At 45.5% G+C, this 21,350-nt stretch overlaps 1 protein-coding gene across 1 annotated transcript; it reads right to left on the reverse strand.

Moving 5' to 3' along the window:
* Nucleotides 1-3,658: 3,658 nt before the first annotated feature.
* On the reverse strand, nt 3,659-19,573 carry LOC117656302 (uncharacterized). Its single transcript, XM_034404453.3, has 3 exons — nt 19,347-19,573; nt 15,879-15,933; nt 3,659-15,094 (listed from the first exon to the last, which is right to left on the reverse strand). Exons 1-3 carry the CDS (start codon nt 19,509-19,511, stop codon nt 3,954-3,956), a joined length of 11,361 nt encoding a protein of 3,786 aa, XP_034260344.2. The 5' UTR covers nt 19,512-19,573; the 3' UTR covers nt 3,659-3,953.
* Nucleotides 19,574-21,350: the final 1,777 nt, after the last annotated feature.

Raw genomic sequence — 21,350 nt, forward strand, 5'->3', positions numbered from 1 at the left:
GTAAGACAAGGGTAAAATGAGAATCAAGGAGTGGAAGTTTCATAAAGATTAGCCAAACCTAAACATAAGGAGGAATTTCCTGACTGTAAGAACTGTTAAGCTTGTTGAACAGCTTGACTCCTGGAGTTATGGGTGGTCCATTACTGGAGATTTTCCAATGAAAGTTAGGTATTCCTGTATGTGACGGTGTGAAGATTCCTATCCTGAACCAGCAGATTCTCCAAAACTCCTGAAAGCAGGAGAAAAAGCAATGGATGTAAACTAATCAAGCTAGAACTAAGGAGAAATTTCCTGCTAGTCAGAACAACTTGGCTCCAGAAAGTTGTGAGTGCTTCTACAGTGGAGGTTTTTAAGAAGAGGTTGAATAGATTAGAATAGAATAACAGAGTTGGAAGGGACCTTGGAGGTCTTCTAGCCCAACCCCCTGCTTAGGCAGGAAACCCTACACCACTTCAGACAAATGATTGTCCAACATCTTAAAAATTTCCAGTGTTGGAGCATTCGCAACTTCTGGAGGCAAGTTGTTCCACTGATTAATTGTTCTAATTGTCAGGAAATTTCTCCTTAGTTCTAAGTTGCTTCTCTCCTTGATTAGTTTCCACCCATTGCTTCTTGTCCTACCTTCAGGTGCTTTGGAGAATAGCTTGACTCCCTCTTCTTTGGGGCAGCCCCTGAGATATTGGAACTCTGCTACCATGTCTCCCCTAGTCCTTCTTTTCACTAAATTAGACATACCCAGTTCCTACAACCGTTTGTCATATGTTTTAACCTCCAGTCCCCTAATCATCTTTGTTGCTCTTCTCTGCACTCTTTCTAGAGTCTCAACATCTTTTTTACATTATGGTGACCAAAACTGGATGCAGGATTCCAAGTGTGGCCATACCAAGGCCTTATAAAGTGGTATTAACACTTTTAAAGTAATCTTGATTCTATCCCTCTGTTTATGCAACCCAGAACTGTGTTGGCTTTTTTGGCAGCTGCTGCAGACAGCTGGCTCCTATTTAAATGGTTGTCCACTAGGACTCCAAGATCCCTCTCACAGTTACTACTATTGAGCAAGTTACCAGTGATGGGTTTCAAAAATTTTTTACTACTGGTTCTGTGGGTGTGGCTTGGTGGGCGTGGCATGGTTTGGTGGGTGTGGCTTGGTGGACGTGGCAGGGGAAGGATACAGTAAAATATCCATTCCCACCCCACTTCAGGGGAAGGGTACTGCAAAATCCCCATTTCCTCCCAATCAGTTGGGACTTGGGAGGCAAAGAATAGATGGGGACGAGGGTGGAGCCAGTCAGAATTTTTACTACCAGTTCTCCAAACTACTCAAAATTTCCACTACCAGTTCTCCAGAACTGGTCAGAACCTGCTGAAACCCACTTCTGAAGGGACCACATATACTGTACCTGTGCATTTTGTTTTTCTTGCCTAAATGTAGAACCTACACGTAGAAATGTGGATTGGATAACCATTTATCTGAAATGATATAGGGCTTCCTATAAAGGTTCTCACCTTTAAAGCGCTCCATGGCTTAGGGCCAGGGTATTTACGAGACCGCCTTCTGCTACCGATAACCTCCCACTGGCCAATACACTCCCGCAGAGAGGGTCTCCTCAGGGTGCCATCGGTCAAGCAAAGTCGACTGGCGGCCCCCAGGGGGGGAGCCTTCTCTGTGGGGACACCCGCCCTCTGGAATGAGTTTCCTCCCGGAATACGACTGATCCCGGATCTCCGCACTTTCCGTAAGGCCCTGAAGACGTTTTTATTTCAGCAAGCCGGCCTGGCCTAATTAGGTCTTTTATGGGTTAGTTTTTAATTGTATAGCTTTGGGGTTTTAAATTGGGGGCCGATTGATTTAATTTATTTTAGCTATCTTAACTTTTATATTGTATGTATTTTAATTTAGGCTGTTCACCACCCTGAGTCCCTAGGGGGAGAAGGGCAGTATATAAATTCAAATATAAATAAATAAAATAAAAAAATAAATGCGGGGATGGGAGTGGGACTAGAAGATCTCCATGATCCCTTCCAACTCTGTTTTTTCTTTCTAACTACGTTGGAGTCTGGATTCCAGTTCTATTTTGGAATCCCCGTCCTTTGAAGAGAAGGCAGAATTCTGTTTTACAGAGTTATCTTTCAAGAAGCTACGTCAGACCTTTGCCTTCAACATGTGAAAATCTAAAGAGGAGGACCATGTGGGATTGGGACCATTGGAAGTGGGATTATTGGGCCTCCACAATTCCTCCACAGTTTGAGCTCCTGTATGTTCATCTGACAGACTGGGATATTCATTAGAAAACATCTCGAATGTCTGTTAGCACGACACAAACCTAACAGCTTGGTCGAGTTGACTCTGTGCCCTATGACCAGAGGTGGGCTGCTGGGGGTTCGCAGGGGTTTGGGAGAACCTCTAGCTAAGATTCTTTGCAGTTCGGAGAACCCCCTCCCCAAATCCCACTCCTGGCTGGCCCTGCCCACCCCGCCCCTCCTAGGAGTCCCCACACAGCCCATTTTGGATGCAGGTAAGTGCAGGGTGCGCACAGAGGCTTGGAAAGAGTGAAAAACAGGCCTACCGGAGGTTCAGGAATGCCAGAAAGATGCCAGTTTCTAGCCTCCAGAGGGCATCTGGAGCCTGGGGAGGCCATTTTCGCCCTCCTGGAGGCTCAAAGAAAGCCTCCGGAGCCCGGGGAGGGCAAAAATACTCCCCCGCTGTGGTGCAGGAGGCCAACTAGGCCATGCCCACCATGGCCACGTACACCCAGCAACCAGGCAGAGAACCCCTTACTAAAATTTTTGAAGCCCACCCTTGCCTATGACTCAGCAAGAAAAAGTCCATACGTACATACTTATGTACCAACCAACCAACCACAGAGAGTCCAGTAAGTCCAAATTCCTGCTGCTTAGGAGAAAAACCAAGAAGAGGTCTAAGATGGAAGAAAATAAGGCCTGTGCGGAATCTGGGTATGATTAGCCTGGATGAGAGAAGACTATGAGAAGGTAAGATAGACTTCGGTTGGCCAGCAGGATACTTTTCCTACTGGTAAGATTTGCTTAATAATACAACACCTTGCACTGGGAGATGGTGGCCTCTGTTCTACTGGAAAGTATTTCAACAAAGCTTGGATGGGCCTTTTTTTGAGGTTATAGCCAATTCCTGCACTGGTCAGGGAGTTGTACTAGATCCGTGATGGTGAACCTATGGCATGCGTGCATGCTAGCTGTCGCCCTAGCCCAGCTTCAATGCAGATGTGTGCGTGCCTCCTACTGGCCAGCTGGTCTTCTGCTTTCTGCCATACATGTGTGGGGGGGCAAGGGGCATGCGGGGGACACATGCACATGCACGGGGCAGGGCACATGCATGGTGGGTGTGCATTTTGGGCCTGGAAATCCTCCTGCACCAACCTGGAAGCCAAAATGGGGTGTGTGGGGGCCTGGGCGCATGCGTGTGGGGGCGGGGGCATGCGTGGGGGACACGCACATGCGCAGGGACACACGTGCATGCATGGAGGGCACTCACATTGCATTTTGAGGGTTCAGGCAAATACACACGCATGCACTTTGGGCACTCAGCACCGAAAAGGTTAACCATCACTGTACTAGATGTTCTTGGAGATCCCTTACAATTTGTAATTCCACAGATTTATCAACCACTAATATACATATATTTTTATCCACGTTGAAAAAATATTTCTTTTTATTAATACATTGCTGCAAAAAAAGTAAATCATTATTTTAGAAATTAACATATGAATGCGATAGGACTAATAGGGTTGTCTATCAACCTTTGGCACAATGGCTTGGCCCCAGTTCTTGAAGCTGGATTACAAATTCGCCTCTTCCAAAGGTCTCCCTACTCTCCTCAGGATTTGCACCCTTTCTTTCTGGACCCTTCAGCCAGGAACTACTGGTTTTTCATCGTTTCTCCCTGCTCCCTTTGTCAAGGAATATAGGTACGGCCATCATAATTCCTTTTGTGGCAACTCCTTTTTTCTCACCTCGGTCTTTGATCTCCTCTCTCTGCTTCTCCCTCTGCTTCTTGCCTTGCCACTTGAGCTTCTGCTTCTTGTGGTGCTTTCCGGACTATGGGACTGATCTCTCCTAGAGCTATCCTTGCTTCTGGTTCGGCTTCGTACCCTGAAACTGTGCCTAAAGCTATCTATCTTGTGTTTCATTCTGGAAAACACCTGGGACCTTCCACGGCTGTACTTCCAAATATTCAATCCATGCCGCAGGCGCAATTTTCTCTCCAAGATTCTACCCAGGATGGACATTTTCTCGTCGGGTTCCGCACTGACCAGGAATTGAGCATGGCGAACTTGTTTCTTGGGCTCCGTGGACTGGCCTCTTTCTGACGTGGGCTTTCTTCTCTTTTGAATGGACCCAGGCATTTTGGTCCTCTTGTGTTGTATTAATGGTCTGCGATCCATAAAAGGTTCCTTTGTAGATAATTCTGTTCCCCAGTTCAGGGTCTTCTCGTCTACCATCTCAGTGGTTGAATGTTTTCCACCATCAGGTTCCTCCATGCCTGGTTCCGTGACAGTTTGTTCACCTTCCTTTCTGTAGCCCAGCACTGATGTCTGCTCAACAGCGAGTGAAGGTTGCATTGCTTCTTGGAAGAACATACCTTTGGGGGATGAAGAAAATTGTCCAGAGGACCTTGAGGTATCGGGCAATTCACTTCCTGATGTAGTCACCTTCTGCAGGTCTGCATCGCTAGCAAACACTCTTTCCTCCTGAAATGGGACTCCCTGATCTCCTGTACTGGAAGGGGTGGCTTCTTGTTCTCGAAGAGAAGCGTCCCTCAAGGAGGATTCAGAGATAGCTTCTTCTGATGTAACAGAAGAGAACTGAACTTCTTCCTTCTTTGCTGAAATAGATGGAAGGGATGACCTGTCCTCTGTTAGCAGAGATGAGGAATCTGTTTCTGCCTCCTTTACCATACCCCAAATTAAACCTGGCGTCTCTTCCTGCTTCCTAACGGATTGCAATGAGAACATGGAGCCCTCCCTGGATGAAGGCAAATGGCATCGGCAAGGACAATTGCATATCCTGCAAAGACTGTTGGGTACCCAACTAAAACTAGAGCCTTTGGATAACTGAGACCGCTTCAATCCAATGGGATAGTATCTATCGCCTTCCTTTCTCTGGGAAGTGCTTTGAAGTTGTTTCAGAAGGTCCTTCTTGAGGGACAAGTTGGAAGAGCAAGGAAGAGCTTCCCTCTCTCTGGCTAACCAACCAGTTCTTTGACTTGGATATTTCCCCAGAGATAAACTCTCCGATGAGCTGGTGGCATTATATTTGCGTTTCTGAGAACCAGAAACCGGAGTCGAGAAAAAGGGGCCTCTAGGATCTCGTGTTCTACCCAGAAGGTCTGCTGCCCATCTTTGTTCATCCTTCAGGTAGACATCTGATTCGGTTCTCTCCAGCGGCAACTTGTGTTGTTTGCTTGCTTCAGGTGCTTCTCTCCTGGCCATTTTCCCTTGAATGCTTCTGTCGTGCTGGATTTTCCTATCGAAGCAAAATGATGGCTCTTCAGTATCCAGCCAAGAAACTCGAATCTCCACCGGAATTTGTTGGTGTTCATAAAATAGCTCTGAGTCAGACATGTCAGGTACCCCTAAGCTAGAACTGGATCTCAGTAGATGGTCTTCATCGTATGTTGAGAACGGTTCCTTCATCTCCTCCCCCATTTCTTCAGCTTGAGGAATAAATGCTGCCAGTGTGTCTTGCACCAGTTTTGGAAGCCTCCATCTGTGCTTCACCGTGACCTCTCTGATGTGGCTTTCCAGCTGCTTCTTTACGTCTGGGTGCAGAAAGCGTAGCTGCTGTGGGGCAACTCTGACTTCCTTCGCTATCCATGATTTTTGGGCTGTTGTTTTCATGGTCACGTCTCCTGCAGATTGTGGCTTCTTCTGAGACTCAGAGGGAGCAAACAACCATAGGGATTTCTGAATAATGGCTGGCAAGCCCCAGGTGTGTTGAATTTTCTTGTGCAGAATGTGGAATTCCAGAAGATTCTGAGCACCCTCATCGAGAAAGTCCATCTTTCTGCTCCTGAAATAGATCGTGGATGAGGTGACGGGTACCTTTAACTTTGCCTTTTTCTTTCTGAGCTGGAATTCCTTCATGGGACTTCTGTCTGTAACCCACGTTTGGGGCAACGAGATCTGGGGAGATTTATAGGCTGTTGAACTGAGTGTGCCAGGATGCAGAAATGCTCTCAATGTGGTTTGAGCATGTTTTGGAAGCCCCCATCTATGTACCGCAACTAAATTCTTCAGATGAGCTTCTAAGAGTTGTTTTGTATCTGAGCTAAGAAATGACAGATTCTGGGCAATCATGTGAAATTCTCTGCCCCCGGGAAGCTTATGGGTTGTCAATGTGCCTTGTACGGCTAATGGACGCTTCGTGGAGTCATGGAGATAGGGAGCAAAAGCATCTAGGGATCTCAACACCATGAAGGGCAGACCCCATGCATGTTGGAGTTTCTTGTGCTGGATATGGAATTCCAGGAGGTTCCAGGCTGCGTCCTCAAAGAAAGTTAGCTTCACTTCTGAATAAAAGATAGGAGACTTTTCGATATGTCCTTTTGCAGATGGCATCACATTTGCCTTACGGTAGACTTTCCTGCGTTTGGCTCTCTCCGACGAACCTTCTTTCTCATCTTCCAACTCAGATGGGGAATGGGATCTCAAAGGCAGAAATGCCTGCAGGGGCTGTTGTACCCGTTCAAGAAGACCCCATTGGTGCTTTGTTGTTATGTGTCTCACGTGGGTATCCAGGTGTTCCTCAACATCTGGGCTGAGAAAGAATGGACTCTGGACATCGATGGGCACGTCTCTTTTCTCCCACAGGATGTGTTTGGTCTTCCTATCTCTTGGGTCTTGCACGTCCTTCTGGTCTTCAAGAGGAAATGGGGCAAAGGCACGCAAGGATTTGAGGACCAAGGAAGGCAGGTTCCATGCTCGTTGAATTTTCTTCTGCTGGATGTGAAACTCCAGGTAATTCCTGGCCCCATCAGAAAGAAAAGAAAGCCTTCCCTCCATAGGTGCTAAGAGTTGCCGTCCATCAGGACTCACACGAGTAGATTCCCTCTGCTTTCTTGGCTGGAAATCTTTACCCTTCCACCTTTTCCTTCTCCTGACTTTCTTTGACTCTTCCAGAAAGTCTTCTTCTTCTTCAGTTTGGGAAACATCTGTAGACGTGAGGAGGGATTTGCACTTCCAGCAGAGTGGTGGTTGCTCATGAATGCTTTCATGTTGGGAAGGAGGTCTGGAAGGCAAAAACAACCCCAGGAGCTTCTTAATGGTTTTTGGCATGCCCCACCTGTGCTCTGCAGTCCTCCTCTTCAGGTGAGCTTCCAAAATGTCTTTGGTCCTTTGGCTGAGGAAGGGAAGGTCTGGGACAATCACCGCCACTTCTGTCCTATTCCATCCATGTGTCTTGACTATGCGCTTCCTAGTGCTCTGGATGCGTCTTTCTATTCCAGGGGAAAATGGGGCAAAAGCATGCAAAGACCTCAACACTGTAGAGGGCAAACTCCACGCCCGTTGAATTTTCTTCTGCTGGATGTGGAATTCCAGATAATTCCTGGCCTCATCGGAAAGAAAAGAAAGCCCTTGCTCTGAGAACAACAAGAATTGCCTGCTGGCTCTCCCAGAAGATGTAGATCTTCTCTGGTTCCCCGGCTGGAAATATTGCTCTGCCCTTCTCGTCCTTCTCCTGGCTTTCTTTGACTCGTCTCGCAAGTCTTCATCTTCTTCTTCAGTTTGGGAAACATCTGTAGACTCAAGGAGGGATTTACACTTCCAGCAGAGTGACGGCTGTTCGTGAATGCTTTCATGTTGGGAAGGTGGTCTGGAAGGCACCAGCGATCCCAGGAACTTCCGAATGGTTTTTGGCATGCCCCACCTGTGCTCTGCAGTCCTCCTCTTCAAGTGAGCTTCCAAAATGTCTTTGGTCCTTTGGCTGAGGAAGGGAAGGTCTGAGGCAATCACCACCACTTCTTTCTTACTCCATCCCTGTGTCTTGACTATGCGCTTCCTAGTGCTCTGGGGAATTTCAGGGGAAAATGGGGCGAAAGCATGCAAGGACCTCAACACCATGGAGGGCAAGCTCCAAGCCCGCTGAATTTTCTTCTGCTGGATGTGGAATTCCAGATAATTCCTGGCCTCATCTGAAAGGAAGGGAAGCCTTAGCTCTGAGAACAATAAGTGTTGCTTGCTAGCTCTCCCAGAAAATGTAGACCTTCTCCGGTTCCTTGGTTGCAAATATTCCTTTTTCCTTCTCTTTCTTCTCCTATCTTCCTCTTCCTCTTCCTTCTCAGTTTGGGAATCATCGGTAGTCTGAAGGAGCAATTGGCATCGGCGACAGAGTGGAGCTTGTCGATAAAAGTCCTTGGATCGGAAATGGGATTTGGGAGTTGACAACGTCCCCAGGGCCTGCTGAAGTCGTTTGGGAACAGTCCATTTATGCTCTGCAATCTTCTTCTTCATATGAGCTTCCAGAACCTCTTTGGTCTCCTTACTAAGGAAGAACGTGGAGGGAACAAGCACTTTTATGTCTTTGGTAACCCACTGGTTAGCCCTGAGCCTCTTCTTGCCTGGACTTTGGATCTTGATCGGAAATGGGAAGAAAGCATTCAAGGATCGGAGCACCATAGAAGGCACACCCCAATCGTGCTGGATTTTCTTCTGCTGAAGGTGGAATTCCAAGAGATTCCAATTTTCCTCTGTAAAGAACAATGGCTTTCCCTGAGCTGAGCTTTGCCCTTGATGGCGAAGAGTGTTGGATATTTTTGAGGCTCCTTTCTTAGAGATGACTTGCCGTTGTGATGTCTCCCTGTCATGGTAGGAAGAGATTTTATGTGGCTGGGCAGATCTGCTATGCTGCCCATGAGGCTTGTGCATTCCAGCTTGGGATTCAGGTCGAGGAGGAGCGATAGTCCTCAGTGAACCCCGAAGGCGTTTGGTGAGCCCCCATTTGTGCTTTACGGTCCAATTCTTCAAATGGGCTTCCAGGTGATCATTGACCTCCGCACTCAAAAAATGTAGCTCTGAGCGAGGGATTGTTGCCTGTACCATAGCAAGTGACTGATGAGTTGCTCCTTTCCCTCGGCTCTTAACAGAGAGGCGCCCTCCTGATCTTGTAGTTGCGCTGTGCAGCTCTGGTGGATGGGGAGCAAAAGCATTGAGAGATTTCTTGACCATCAAGGGCAGGCCCCAATCATGTTGGATCCTCTTGTGTCTGATATGGAATTCTAGAGCATCCCAAACTTCCTTTGTATAGAAGGTCACAGCCCAGCTCTCTTGGTGAAACTTAGGAGTAACTTTTCCACTCAGAGTTGGAGTTCGGCTCCTTACTCGTGGAGAGGGAGACTTGGGATGTCCTCCTGCTGTCCATGGTAGTTGCCTGCCACCATAGTCCTCTATGTGGCTCCTCCGTTTTTGGGCTTTTTTATTTGTAGGCAGATGTTGGTCTCTAGTATCTGAAATCTCCTTAATTCTTGCTGGGTAGACTTGATCACGGGTACCCGATGGGATTCGGTCAATAAGATCTTCAGGCTGGCGAAAATATGTAGGGGGCAACATGGTCTTTATTGATTCCTGTACTTGCTTGGGAAGGCCCCATTTGTGTCTAGCGATGTGTGTTTTTGTATGTGCTTCCAAGCGTTCCTTTGTGACTGGATCCAGGAACAACAGCTTCGGAGTCATCGTGAGTCTCCCTTCAGTTTGCAGACGTGAAGGGGCAGCCATGGCCAATCTGGTCGAAGCCCTTTGTGGTTCTGGAGGCAAAGGAGCAAAAGCACGAAGGGACCTTTGAAGGACAGAGGGCAGCCCCCATTCATGCTGGAACTTCTTATGTTGGATGTGCCTCTCCAAAAGATCTATGCTTTCATTTGTGAGAAAGGAGGTCTTCTTGTGTTGACCATCTACAAAACTTGACTCTGGCAATCTAGTGATACGTTGAGCTCTTTTGAGCTTAGGTCCACTGACGAGAAAGTTTCTGAACTCCCTTAGTTCTCCCGGAGGGGTGGGATGAAAGCCATGCAGAAATTTCTGCAATTTTTTAGGTAGCCCCCATTGGCTGTGAATGACCATCTTTTTAATGCTAGATGCTAAGTTCTGCTGAACACGCTCAGGGACAAATGGCAGATCCTGCACTGAACTTCTAACCTCCTGCTTTATTCTACGAGGTGGGTGGCGATCGATGGATAAGTAGGTCGTAAAGGCCAGTAGACAGCTTTGGATGATGGAAGGCAAACCCCAGAAATGATGAAGTCTCTTCTTCTGGATGTGATGCTCCAACATTTCTCTTGCCTCTTTCTGAACAAAAGGAGTCTTCAGCTCTTGGAATGCAACGTTTGCATTTCGAGTCCATGCTGGGAAAGGTCTAACTGGGACCACGACGGATAAGGATTCCATATATTTTTTGCTGATGCCCCACAAGAACACCAAATGTTTATGTCTCACGTTCTGTTCCAACCTATTTCTATCACTTGGCGGCAGAAAAAGTAAAGACTGAGCTCTATGGGTGGGGGATTTCTGCCCAGCCTCAATCAACTTAGGAAGGTGCTTTTGTGGCATGGTACCAGAGTCTTTGTGGGACTGTCTCACCAGCCTAGGGAGTGTCTCTAGCTGCCTCTGAAGATATTTTCTCCTGATGTGTTCCTTGAGGAGATCCAATTGCTTTGGAGCATAATGCGTGGAATCAAGCAGTTTGCAACAAACCCGTTGATTTCCTCCAGCGCTGAACCTTGCTTCTGTTAATTTAGTTTTCTTGGCACTTGGGGGGAGCCGAGCTTTTCCCAAAGGAGCAGACGGGCGGAAATATTTCAGCGACTCAAGGATTTTCTTTGGTAAGCCCCAATGCCGCTGTAGTTTCAATTTCTGTAGGTGAAACTCTAAGTAGTTGTAAGTTGGCCAAGGGAGAAATGAAAACTTTTGTGGCAAAGCATGGATATTGATTGTGGTCCTGTGGGTGGTGGAACGTGGGGGGAAGCCTTGCATGAAGACCCTGAGAGAGCTCTGGATGAGTGCCGGGAAGCCCCATTCATGATGCAACCTCTTCTTCCTGATATGCAGTTCAATAAACTCTCGTTCTTGTTGTTGGAGAAATGGTATCTGTATCTCTGAGAACATCCCAGCAGGAATCTTCTTTCTCTGGAAGGGTGAGGCATAGGATCTAGGAATCATTGCATCAACGGCTTCCACATATCTTTTGCCCAGACCCCAGAGGGAATTAAAATAGCAAAGCTGTACTGCCATCTCCAATCTTTTTGCCTCCTGCTTTTGCATAAAGGGTAGGAAACTCCGCCGGGGCTGCAAAATCTTAGGGCTATGGGAGATTAATTTGGGGAGTGGTTGCCTTGTTGCCAATACATTAAGTTTCCAAGAACCCATAACAACGTCTGGGAAAACCTCCAACTGTATCTCCACGTATTTCTTAGATATGTGAAGGCTAATCTTCTCCAGAGGGTTGGATCCTTTGAAGGAAAGCTTGTGAGGAACATGTGGTGGAATCGCCACCATCCTCTGTTTGCAGCACATGGTGCATAGAACAGTCCTTGTTTGGAACAGAGGGATAGTCTTGTAAGTGGATACTGTTCTTCTTGTCCGGTGCACCAGCGTTTTTGGCCTCGGGGCCCAAATTTTGACTTCTGGTTGTAGCTTCTTCAGAGATCCAAGAACCCTTTGTGGCAAACCCCACCGATGATATAGTTTTGTCTTCTGCACATGAAGTTCAAGATTTTTGCAAATGTCCTGCGGAAGGAACAATAGCGCCTGAGCCAGGTTATGGACACTGATTTTTGTCTTTGTTACAGATGATCGTGAAGGTGGCGGATAGAGGAAGCTCCTGAGGGATTTTTGGATAAGGACTGGAAAACCCCATTCATGTTGGATTCTCTTCCTTTTAATGTGCAGCTCTAAAGTTTCCATGCTGAATCCTGGAGGGAGCACCCACTGAATTTTAGTGAATTGAAAGGCAATTGTTTTCTGACTTCTTAGAGGCCGGGACAAAGGTTTGGGCATCAATTGTTCAAGCGCCTTCACGTAATGCGTGGACAGCTCCCACAAGGAAGCAAAATGATTACGTTGTACGGTCATTTCAATCCTATCCATGGCTTTCCTGCATGCAAATGGCAACAAGGTTCTGCGCGGAAGCAATGGCTGGTGACCAGAAACGATCTTAGGGAGAGGAGTCCTCAAAGAGAAAACCATGTATCTCCAGGAAGTTCTCACCATTACAGGAGGAGCCTCCAAATACATTTCCAAATGTTTCTTAGCCAAGTGGAGCTGCAGTTTGAGGTGAACGTTGACCTGGATTCTGGCATGAAACTGTGGAGGTGGTGCAGCAATCTCAATTCTGGAGCGTCTGCTGTCTTGTTCTTGCCAAGGGACGCTGGGTTTCAGGTAACTATAACTTGAGTAGAACAACTTCATAGACTCCAGAACTCTTTTAGGTAGCAACCATCGCTGACACACTACCCTTTTCTGCACATTTCTTTCCAGTTCTCGTTTGATGGTATTACTGAGAAAGGAGACCTCTGACAGGAAAATGATCGTCTCTCTGTGTGATTTCTTCTGGGGATGAGCAGAAGGAGTAGCTGGAAGAAGGTACTGGACAGACCTCCAAATAAGACCTGGAAGACCCCAAATGTGATGAAGAGTCTTCTTTCTCACATGCCATTCCAGTGCTTCTCGGGCTTTGGGGCCCACAAATGGAGTGTCCTTTTCAGTGAAACTAAATCCAGCAGATTTTCTGGGTGGGTGGTGAATGAAAGATGATGGTCTGATATTCTGAAACAGAAGAGCAAGTGACTTACTGAATGTAGTGGGCATTTTCCACTTGTAGGCCAGGTCTTTGTGTATAATGTTCAAGTTGATATGACTAAGAGCTTCTTGGTCTATGAAAAGAAGCTGCTGAGATCTTGGCTGTAGAGAACACGTTTGAGATGGAGTGATTTGAGGGAGCTTAGGCACTGCCCTTTGGTTAGTCCCTCTCCAAGGCTGACGAGCTGTGGGAACAATTGGACTCAGATGTTTCTCAAGGACTTGCTTGGCCAATTTTCTCTGCAATACTTGGCCCTTTGAACGTTGAACTGATTGATGCTTTTCTAGAGAGAGAACTGGTTTCCTGTGGTAACTGACCATTGCTGTGGAAGGTATCCTCATCTTAAATTCCCTTGCAAAGGACCTTCCATCTACTTTGGGCCTCCTGGTCAGGGCGGAAGCAGGTGGAACAAACATCCGCAGGGATTCAAATATTCGTTTGGGTAATCCCCACTGCCTCTCTATGATTTTGCTCCTGAGGTGAGTCTCTAGCTTCTGCTTTACCTCAGAGGTGGTGAAAAGGAGTTGGGTAAAGCTAATGAATATTTGAACTTCATACGGATCGTAGGATTTGGTCCTAAAATGAATCTGTGATGGTGGAGCTGGCAGAAGAAACTTTCTCAGGGACCCCAACACCAGGCGAGGCAACCCCCACTGGTGCTGAAGTCTCTTTTTCAGAACATGGGTCTCCAAGTTCTTTCCATCAGTGGATATCAAAGCAGGCATTGTAAGACCAAATTCGATCGAGGAATGTACTACAGTGAAGGAAATTGGTTGAGAAGGAGGACAAGGGACAAACTTGCTCAGGGATTTCATGTAAAGTGTTGGAAGCCCCCACAGGAAGTAGATGCATTTACTCTTAACATTCAGCTCCACCGTATCTGCTTTCTTCCGGAGGCTTAACCCCAGCTTGTTCCTCCGTTGATGATGAATTTGACCAAGTGGAATAAGTTTAGGCAGAACCCAATTTCTTGCCCTTGCCATACTTATTTTCTGAGAAAGCCGCACGATTGAATGAAAAGTCTCCAACTTCATCTCCAGAGACTTCTTTGTAATGTGCACTTGTAGTTTTCCTTGGAGAGCTGGTGTAATTTTGGAGTCCAAGACCTCCACGTTGACTGATTGCTTTGCGGGGGTTTTTCCCATCCTCCTTGCACTTTTAATTGGACCGATGTCCTTGTGCTTATGTCGCCAGCCTGCTGAAGAAAACTTCTCTGGCCTTGATGATGGAGAGTAAGGTTTAAGACGCTTGAGGGCATCTTGTACCCTCTGGGGTAGCTGCCAACGTTTTTGCTGAACCATTTTCTTTAAGTGCCTCTCTAGCTCTTTCCTGATACCCGTGGCTATAAAGGAAAGGATCTGAGGCCTTGGGGCCACGCTAACTTTCCTCTTGTGCTTCTGAGTAGGAGAGTATGGAGCAGAAGGTATGAACTTTTTGAGGGACCTCAAGAGAGCTAAAGGCAATCCTATGAGATGTTGCATTCTTTTTGTCACCATGTGGGATTCTAAGCTTGCCAGCATGGTTTTATCTATAAAAGAAATGGACGTGCCTCTGAATCCTGCTGTGTCGGTCTTGCTGGTCTCAGCCATCCCTGGCATGGATGGGGTCTTTTTACCTGACCTCTTCTTGAGTTGTCTCCCTGTGAGAGCCTTTCCTGATGAAATCTGGGCTGGATCTCTGTAACTTTCAGGATGTACTTTGGAATGGTACTTCTTTGCGTGCTTCGTTGAGACGTGCACCTTCAAGCTGCTGGATGAGATCTCTGAGAAGCTGAAAGAGGAATTGGAGTAACTGCTAGAAGTGCTATGCATGAATGAAATCGACCTGAAGGAATCTTCCTTCTCATTATCCTGAATATCGACCGAAAGGTTGCTATCTTCCTTCCAGGCATAAGGAACATGCTGTGGAGTGGATGTTGCTCTACCTTCATCATCCTTTGGCAACAATGGTGAGCTTGATACAGCAGGGGTCTTCCGGTCAGGTGCAGGTTCACTGACACTCCGCAGAAAGGACTCAGGGCCTTTAACGAGAAAGCCACAAGGTGGGGCAGGATATTTTGTGCTAGACACTGGAGGCTCCTGGCTCCTTGAGTCTTTCAGTCTCTCTTGCTTTGTCCCCCAGCTGTAGATAAACTCCAGGGCTTCCTGAGCAGCTTGCTCACACACCTTACAATCTGCATCATCACACAACAGTTGACGGACAGAACTTCCACGAGTGTCTGCATGAATTCCTTCTCGGGGTTGGGCAAATACTTGCTGTTCAATACCTGCAAGGAGAAAGAAGAGCTGATAAACCAGAACTGATTCTCATATCATTTGAACACGTCGTTTGCTATTTCTTTACTGATTCTTAATCAAAACCTTACCAGCTAGAGAGACAGGTATGCATTGTACGATTCCACAGCAAAACCAGACATCAATAAGGCAAAGCGTAAAGGTTCCCCTCGCACATATGTGCTAGTCTTTCCTGACTCTAGGGGGCAGTGCTCATCTCCATTTCAAAGCCGAAGAGCGAGCGCTGTCTGAAAACATCTCCGTGGTCATGTGGATGGCATGACTCAACGCTGAAGGCGCATGGAATGCTGTTACCTTCCCACCAACGTGGTCCCTATTTTTCTACTTCCATTTTTACATGCTTTCAAACTGCTAGGTTGGCAGAAGCTGGGACAAGTAAAGGGAGCTCACCCCATTACTCAGAGCTAGGGATTCGAACCGCTGAACTGCTGACTTTCTGATCGACGAGCTCAGTGTCTTGGCCACTGAGCCACTGGGTCCCCTAGTAACATTATTTAGATTTATATACTTTCCCATAGTGTTTTACAGCACTCTCTGGGTACTTTACAATGTCAGCATATTGCCCCCAACAATCTAGGTCCTCATTTTACTTGATCTCGAAAGGATGGAAGACTGAGTCAACCTTAAGGATCAAACTTGAACTAGACCCAGAGCCTCTTCTACCCAACCCTTTAGAATGCCAATTTCCAAAAAGAGATATTAAAGGCCAAAGAAAGAAAGAAAGGATCTGCTCAAAGAATCAAGCAAAATTGCTACCTTTTCTCCATTGTGTATTCTTCTGCTGCCTCTCTGTCATTCTATGGTGCATCAGCTATGGAGGGCAAAGTAGACAGAGATGTGCAGTTGTCAAGAAAGTAACAAAGAACAACATAAAAATAAGGAGTTACAAAGTGAGATGGCCTCCTGGCAGTGATGAAACCCAAATTATTTTTACTACCGGTTCTGTGGGCGTGGCTTGGTGGGTGTGGTGTGGCTTGGTGGGCATAGCTTGTTGGCCTGGTGGGGGAAGGATACTGCAAAATCTCCATTCCCACCACACTCTGGGGCCAGCCAGAGGTAGTATTTGCCGGTTCTCCGAACTACTCAAAATTTCTGCTACCAGTTCCCCAGAACCTATCAGAACCTGCTAGATTTCACCCCTGCCTCCTGATATATATGGTGACAATGCAAGGGAGGTCTTAGAGTTTAGAGTTTATTGGATTTCTATACCGCCCTTCTCCCAGGGGACTCAGGGCGGTGTACAGCCACATTAAAACACATGAATTTATAAAATTTAAAACCAATTAAAACAAATATATACAATTTGGCCCTCAAATTAAAACACACATACGCCCATTTAAAATTCATATCAGGCCAGTCTGGCTTGCTGAAACAGGAAGGTCTTTAGGGCACGGCGAAAAGTACGCAGGTCGGGGCTTATCCTGATGTGCTTACATTCTATTACCTGATGCAAGCATGTAAGTCAATGTATTTGCTCCATAACATTGTGATGCCCATTTGGTCTCACATCTCCACCTTATCACCTTGTAGCCACCATCCAAGTTCAGCCTAAACCATTTCTACTGGACACATGATTCTAACATCAGTCAATCAACTTCTATTATTCTGTTATTTTTTTTGTCAGATTGCGTTGAATTATTTGGAATTCAGAAAGAATAACAATCTGACCCAGGGGGCAGGAAAAAAAAAACAGCAAAAAGTGTGTGATTGTCAAATTGGATCTTACTTAGTAGAGGCTCTTGATTTCAAAGAAATAAATCATGACTTCCAAAGATTCCAGTGAGTTTACTCTAAATACTAGTAAGCTTTGATCCAAAAGAATGCACTTTATGTTTCTAGTAATATGTTGATTATCACCCTTATTATTATTATTATTATTATTATTATTATTATTATTGTTGTTGTTGTTGTTGTTGTTGTTGTTGTTGTTGTTGTTGTTTAGACTTCTATACTGCTTCATAGTGCTTTACAGCCCTCTCTAAGCGGTTTACAAAGTTGGCATATCGCATATTGCATATTAGCATATTGCATTAGCATTAGCATATTGCCCCCAACAATCTGGGTCCTCATTTTACCCACCTCGGAAGGATGGAAGGCTGAGTCAACCTTGAGCCGGTGAGATTTGATCTGCTGATCTGCTGAACTAGCAGTCAGCTGAAGTAGCTGCAGCACTGCACTCTAACCACTGCGCCACCTCGGCTCTATATGTGCCTGTAAAGATTCTCAGTTGTTAGGATATGGTTTGAGCCTAACTATGTTGTCCAGGCAATATAAGTGTACTGTTACTTTATCTGTATATGTATTATGTGGCTTTAATGCTGAGTCATGCTGTAATCACATAATTACTGGTTGTAAGAATATTTAAGCAAAGCTTCTGTAACGTGTTCAGTTGCTGCTATGATATGCTGTTGAGAGGTTGCTGCTATGATGCATAACTCTTATTCATTGCTCTCAGCAACGTTTCTCTGTGCAATCTACTCTGCTGGTTGGTAACACAACAACAATAACCTTAACACAGGTCATGATTGTCCCAAAGGTGCTTTTTCAAGAGGCAACTGGACTTTCTTGTTTTTTCTTTGAAGACGTTTTGCTTCTCCTCCGAGAAGCTTCCAGTCAGAGCTGAAGAAGCTTCTTGGATGAGAAGCGAAACGTCTTCAAAGAAAAAAAAAACAAGGAAGTTCAGTTGCCTCCTGGAAAAAGCACCTTTGGGGCAGCCTTATGCACGTTCTTAGGAAAATTAAGAAATTTCTGTATTCACCAGTAAAAATTAAAAATGAATAGTGAATATGTCATTGTTCTCAGTTTTGTTTTTAAATTGTGCGTCGCTGAGCCTATTTGACAGAGGGCTTCACATACTGTAGGATGTCACGTAGTCAAAGTGTTTTTGCCTGGGGCATCGGCTAAGGAGCTTCCATAACTTCACCAAACTGGAAGGAACAAAGCACTCTGAAATCACAAGTTACATGAAGTCTTCTCTCCTGTTTTCAGTTAAGCTGATTTATTTCCCCGCTGACTTTACGGGCCCATTAAAAACTCTAGCATACCGTATAATGCTCTGTTTTACACATTGGCAACAAAATTCAGAACACCAAATACAAGTTGTGTAGATACGACCTCGTAAACGACCGTCACTCTGTTAAGGACCTTGGAATACCCATCTCTAATGATCTAAGTGCCAGAGCTCACTGTAACAGCATTGCCAAAAAGGCATTAAGAGTTGTTAACCTAATCTTGCGAAGCTTCTTCTCTGGTAATATTGTACTGCAAACTAGGGCATACAAAACCTTTGCTAGACCAATTCTCGAATACAGCTCATCTATCTGGAACCCGCACTGCATATTGGACATTAATACAATTGAGCAAGTCGAGAGGTATTTCACAAGAAGAGTCCTCCACTCCTCTGCTCGCAACAAAATACCTTATGCCACCAGGCTTGAAATTTTGGGTTTAGACAACTTAGAACTATGCCGCCTTCGGTCTGACCTAAGCATAGTATATAAAATTATCTGCCACAATGTCCTTTCTGTCAATGACTACTTCAGCTTCAACCACAACAATTCACGAGCACACAATAGATACAAACTTAAGGTAAACCGCTCCAAACTCGATTGCAGAAAATAGGAATTCAGTAACAGAGTGGTCAATGCCTGGAATGCACTACCTGACTGTGGTTTCTTCCCCAAACCCCCAAAACTTTAATCTTAGACTGTCTACTGTTGACCTCACCCCATTCCTAAGAAGTCTGTAAGGGACGTGCATAAGCGCACCAGCGTGCCTACCGTCCCTGTCCTACTGTCCCCATTTATAAGTATCCTTATCCTGTATTCATAATCATGTTTATACTTATACCTGTTATCTTATACATGCTTGACAAGGCCCCAGGGGGAGGGCCTTCTCTGTGGGGGCACCTACCCTCTGGAATCAGTTGCCCCCAGAGATAAGGAGAATCCAAGACCACAGCGCCTTCCGCCGTGCCCTTAAAACCCATTTCTTCCAGCAAGCTGGGCTGGCTTAAGAAGAAATTTTAAATGTTTTAATTGGTTTGTGATTTTTAATTTTTGGGCCAAATTTATATATATTTTAATTGTTTTTAATATTTGTATTTTATGTTCTTAATTCTGGCTGTACACTGCCCTGAGTCCTCAGGGAGAAGGGCAGTATATAAATTGGAAATAAAAATAAAAAAAATAAATAAATTAAAAATAATAATAATATCATAGTTACCTTTTTGACTGCAGGTGTAAATTGGGGGGGCATTTCGGAGAAGTCAGAGGAGCACAGACAAGGACTCCAGAGCCTGTTACAAATCTCATCCAGTACAAAAAAGGTGAAGTAGAGAATCCAGGTAAACAAAACCCCAAATAAACAACTATAAAAAGTCACCTCCATTATTAACCAAAGAAGTTCGAGGACACCCTGCAAACTGGGCGACGTCCTCTAAACCAATGGCTGTCTGTGCTTCCAAGCAGGGTCCTAGGAATTTCCTAGATTGCATCATAAAGGGACAGAATGATGGCCTCTACCTCACGTGTACAGCCAGAAGTCAAAAAAAGAATCCTCGCCAGCTTCTGTTCTCATGGCTTTCACTAGTTAATGCTCTCTGGAAAGAGACTATGCAGATTCTCACTCATGTCCGAAAGGTGCTATTTTTCAAGAGGCAACTGGACTTCCTGGTTTTTCTTTGAAGACCTTTCGCTTCTCAATCCAAGAAGCTTCTTCGGCTCTGGCTGGAGGGCGGAGAATGGAAGGATTTGTCCTCCTTTGAAGGAAACATCTTCAAAGAAAAACCCAGAAAAGTCCAGTTGCCTCTTGAAAAAGCACCTTTGCAGGCTTCAAAATTTTTTCAAAAATTTTAGCAAGGGGTTTTCTCTGTCCGGGTGCTGGGTGGGTGTGGCCATGGTGAGCATGGCCTAGTCAGCCTCCTGCAACACAGTGGGGGGGGGGCATTTTTGCCCTCCTCGGGCTTTGGAGGTTTTTCTGGGGAGGCCATTTTTGCCAGAGGCCCTCTCCCGAACTTCCCATAGGCCCATTTTCTCGCCCTCCCCGAGCCTCCGAGTGCACCCTGCACTTACCTGCATCCAAAACAGGCCATGTGAGGAGGGGCAGGGCAGGGTGGGTGGGGCCAGCCAAGAGTGGGAATTGGGGGTTCTCTAAAGTGCACAAAATCTTAGCTAGAGGTTCTCCTCAACCCCTGCGAACCGCCAGCAGCCCATCCCTGCTTTGGGTCTCTGGAAGAGAGTTCCAAATCTCTAAAAAAAAACCAACAACAACCAAGCAATGTTGAAAACCATCATCAGTAACAAATCAGACTTGAATGAATAGGAAGACTAAAACTAGATTGAGGGGAAGGAAGATTCTAGCAAAAAAAGAGCCTGGATAGCTCAACAGACAGAGCACTGTAATTTAACACCAGCTGTCTGCAATTAAAGTAAGATCGAATCTCACCAGGCTCAAGGTTGACTCAGCCTTCCATCCTTTCTAAGGTAGGTAAAATGAGGACCCGGATTGTGGGGGCAATAAGCTGACTTTGTATAAAATATACAAAAGTATGAAGGCTATTGCTTAATGCTTGGAAGCCGCCCTGAGTCTCCGGAGAAGGGCGGCATATAAATTTAAAATAAATAAATAAATAAAAAATATAGAACACTGCACACCAAGACAACTAGACACAAGAACAGTTTTTTCCCGAACGCCATCACTCTGCACAAATAATTCCCTCAACACTGCCAGACTATTCAGTAAGGCTGCATTACTATTACTATTAGTCTTCTCATCGTTCCTATCGCCCATCTCCTCCCACTTATGACTGCATGACTGTAACTTTGTAGCTTTTATCCTTATGCTTTACATTGATATTGATTGTTTCCTGATGGCTTAATTGTACCCTATGACTATCATTAAGTGTTGTACCTTATGATTCTTGATGAACGTATCTTTTCTTTTTATGTACACTGAGAGCATATGCACCAAAGACAAATTCCTTGTGTGTCCAATCACACTTGGCCAATAAAGAATTCTATCTATCTATCTATCTATCTATCTATCTATCTATCTATCTATCCCCCATTACTCTATTTATGCTGATAGAGGATAATTGTTCAGGATTACTCAGACATTCAGTCCTGAATTCCATCCTCATTTATCAACAGGTCTTGCCCAGTTCACTGTGTAATGACCCCGTCCTGCTGGCTATCAGAAGAAAAAGAAAGAAGGGGAGAAATTTTGCTG

This window comes from Pantherophis guttatus, chromosome 4, assembly GCF_059756535.1.
Source record: "Pantherophis guttatus breed Tessera chromosome 4, ASM5975653v1, whole genome shotgun sequence".
Lineage (NCBI taxonomy): Eukaryota > Metazoa > Chordata > Lepidosauria > Squamata > Colubridae > Pantherophis > Pantherophis guttatus.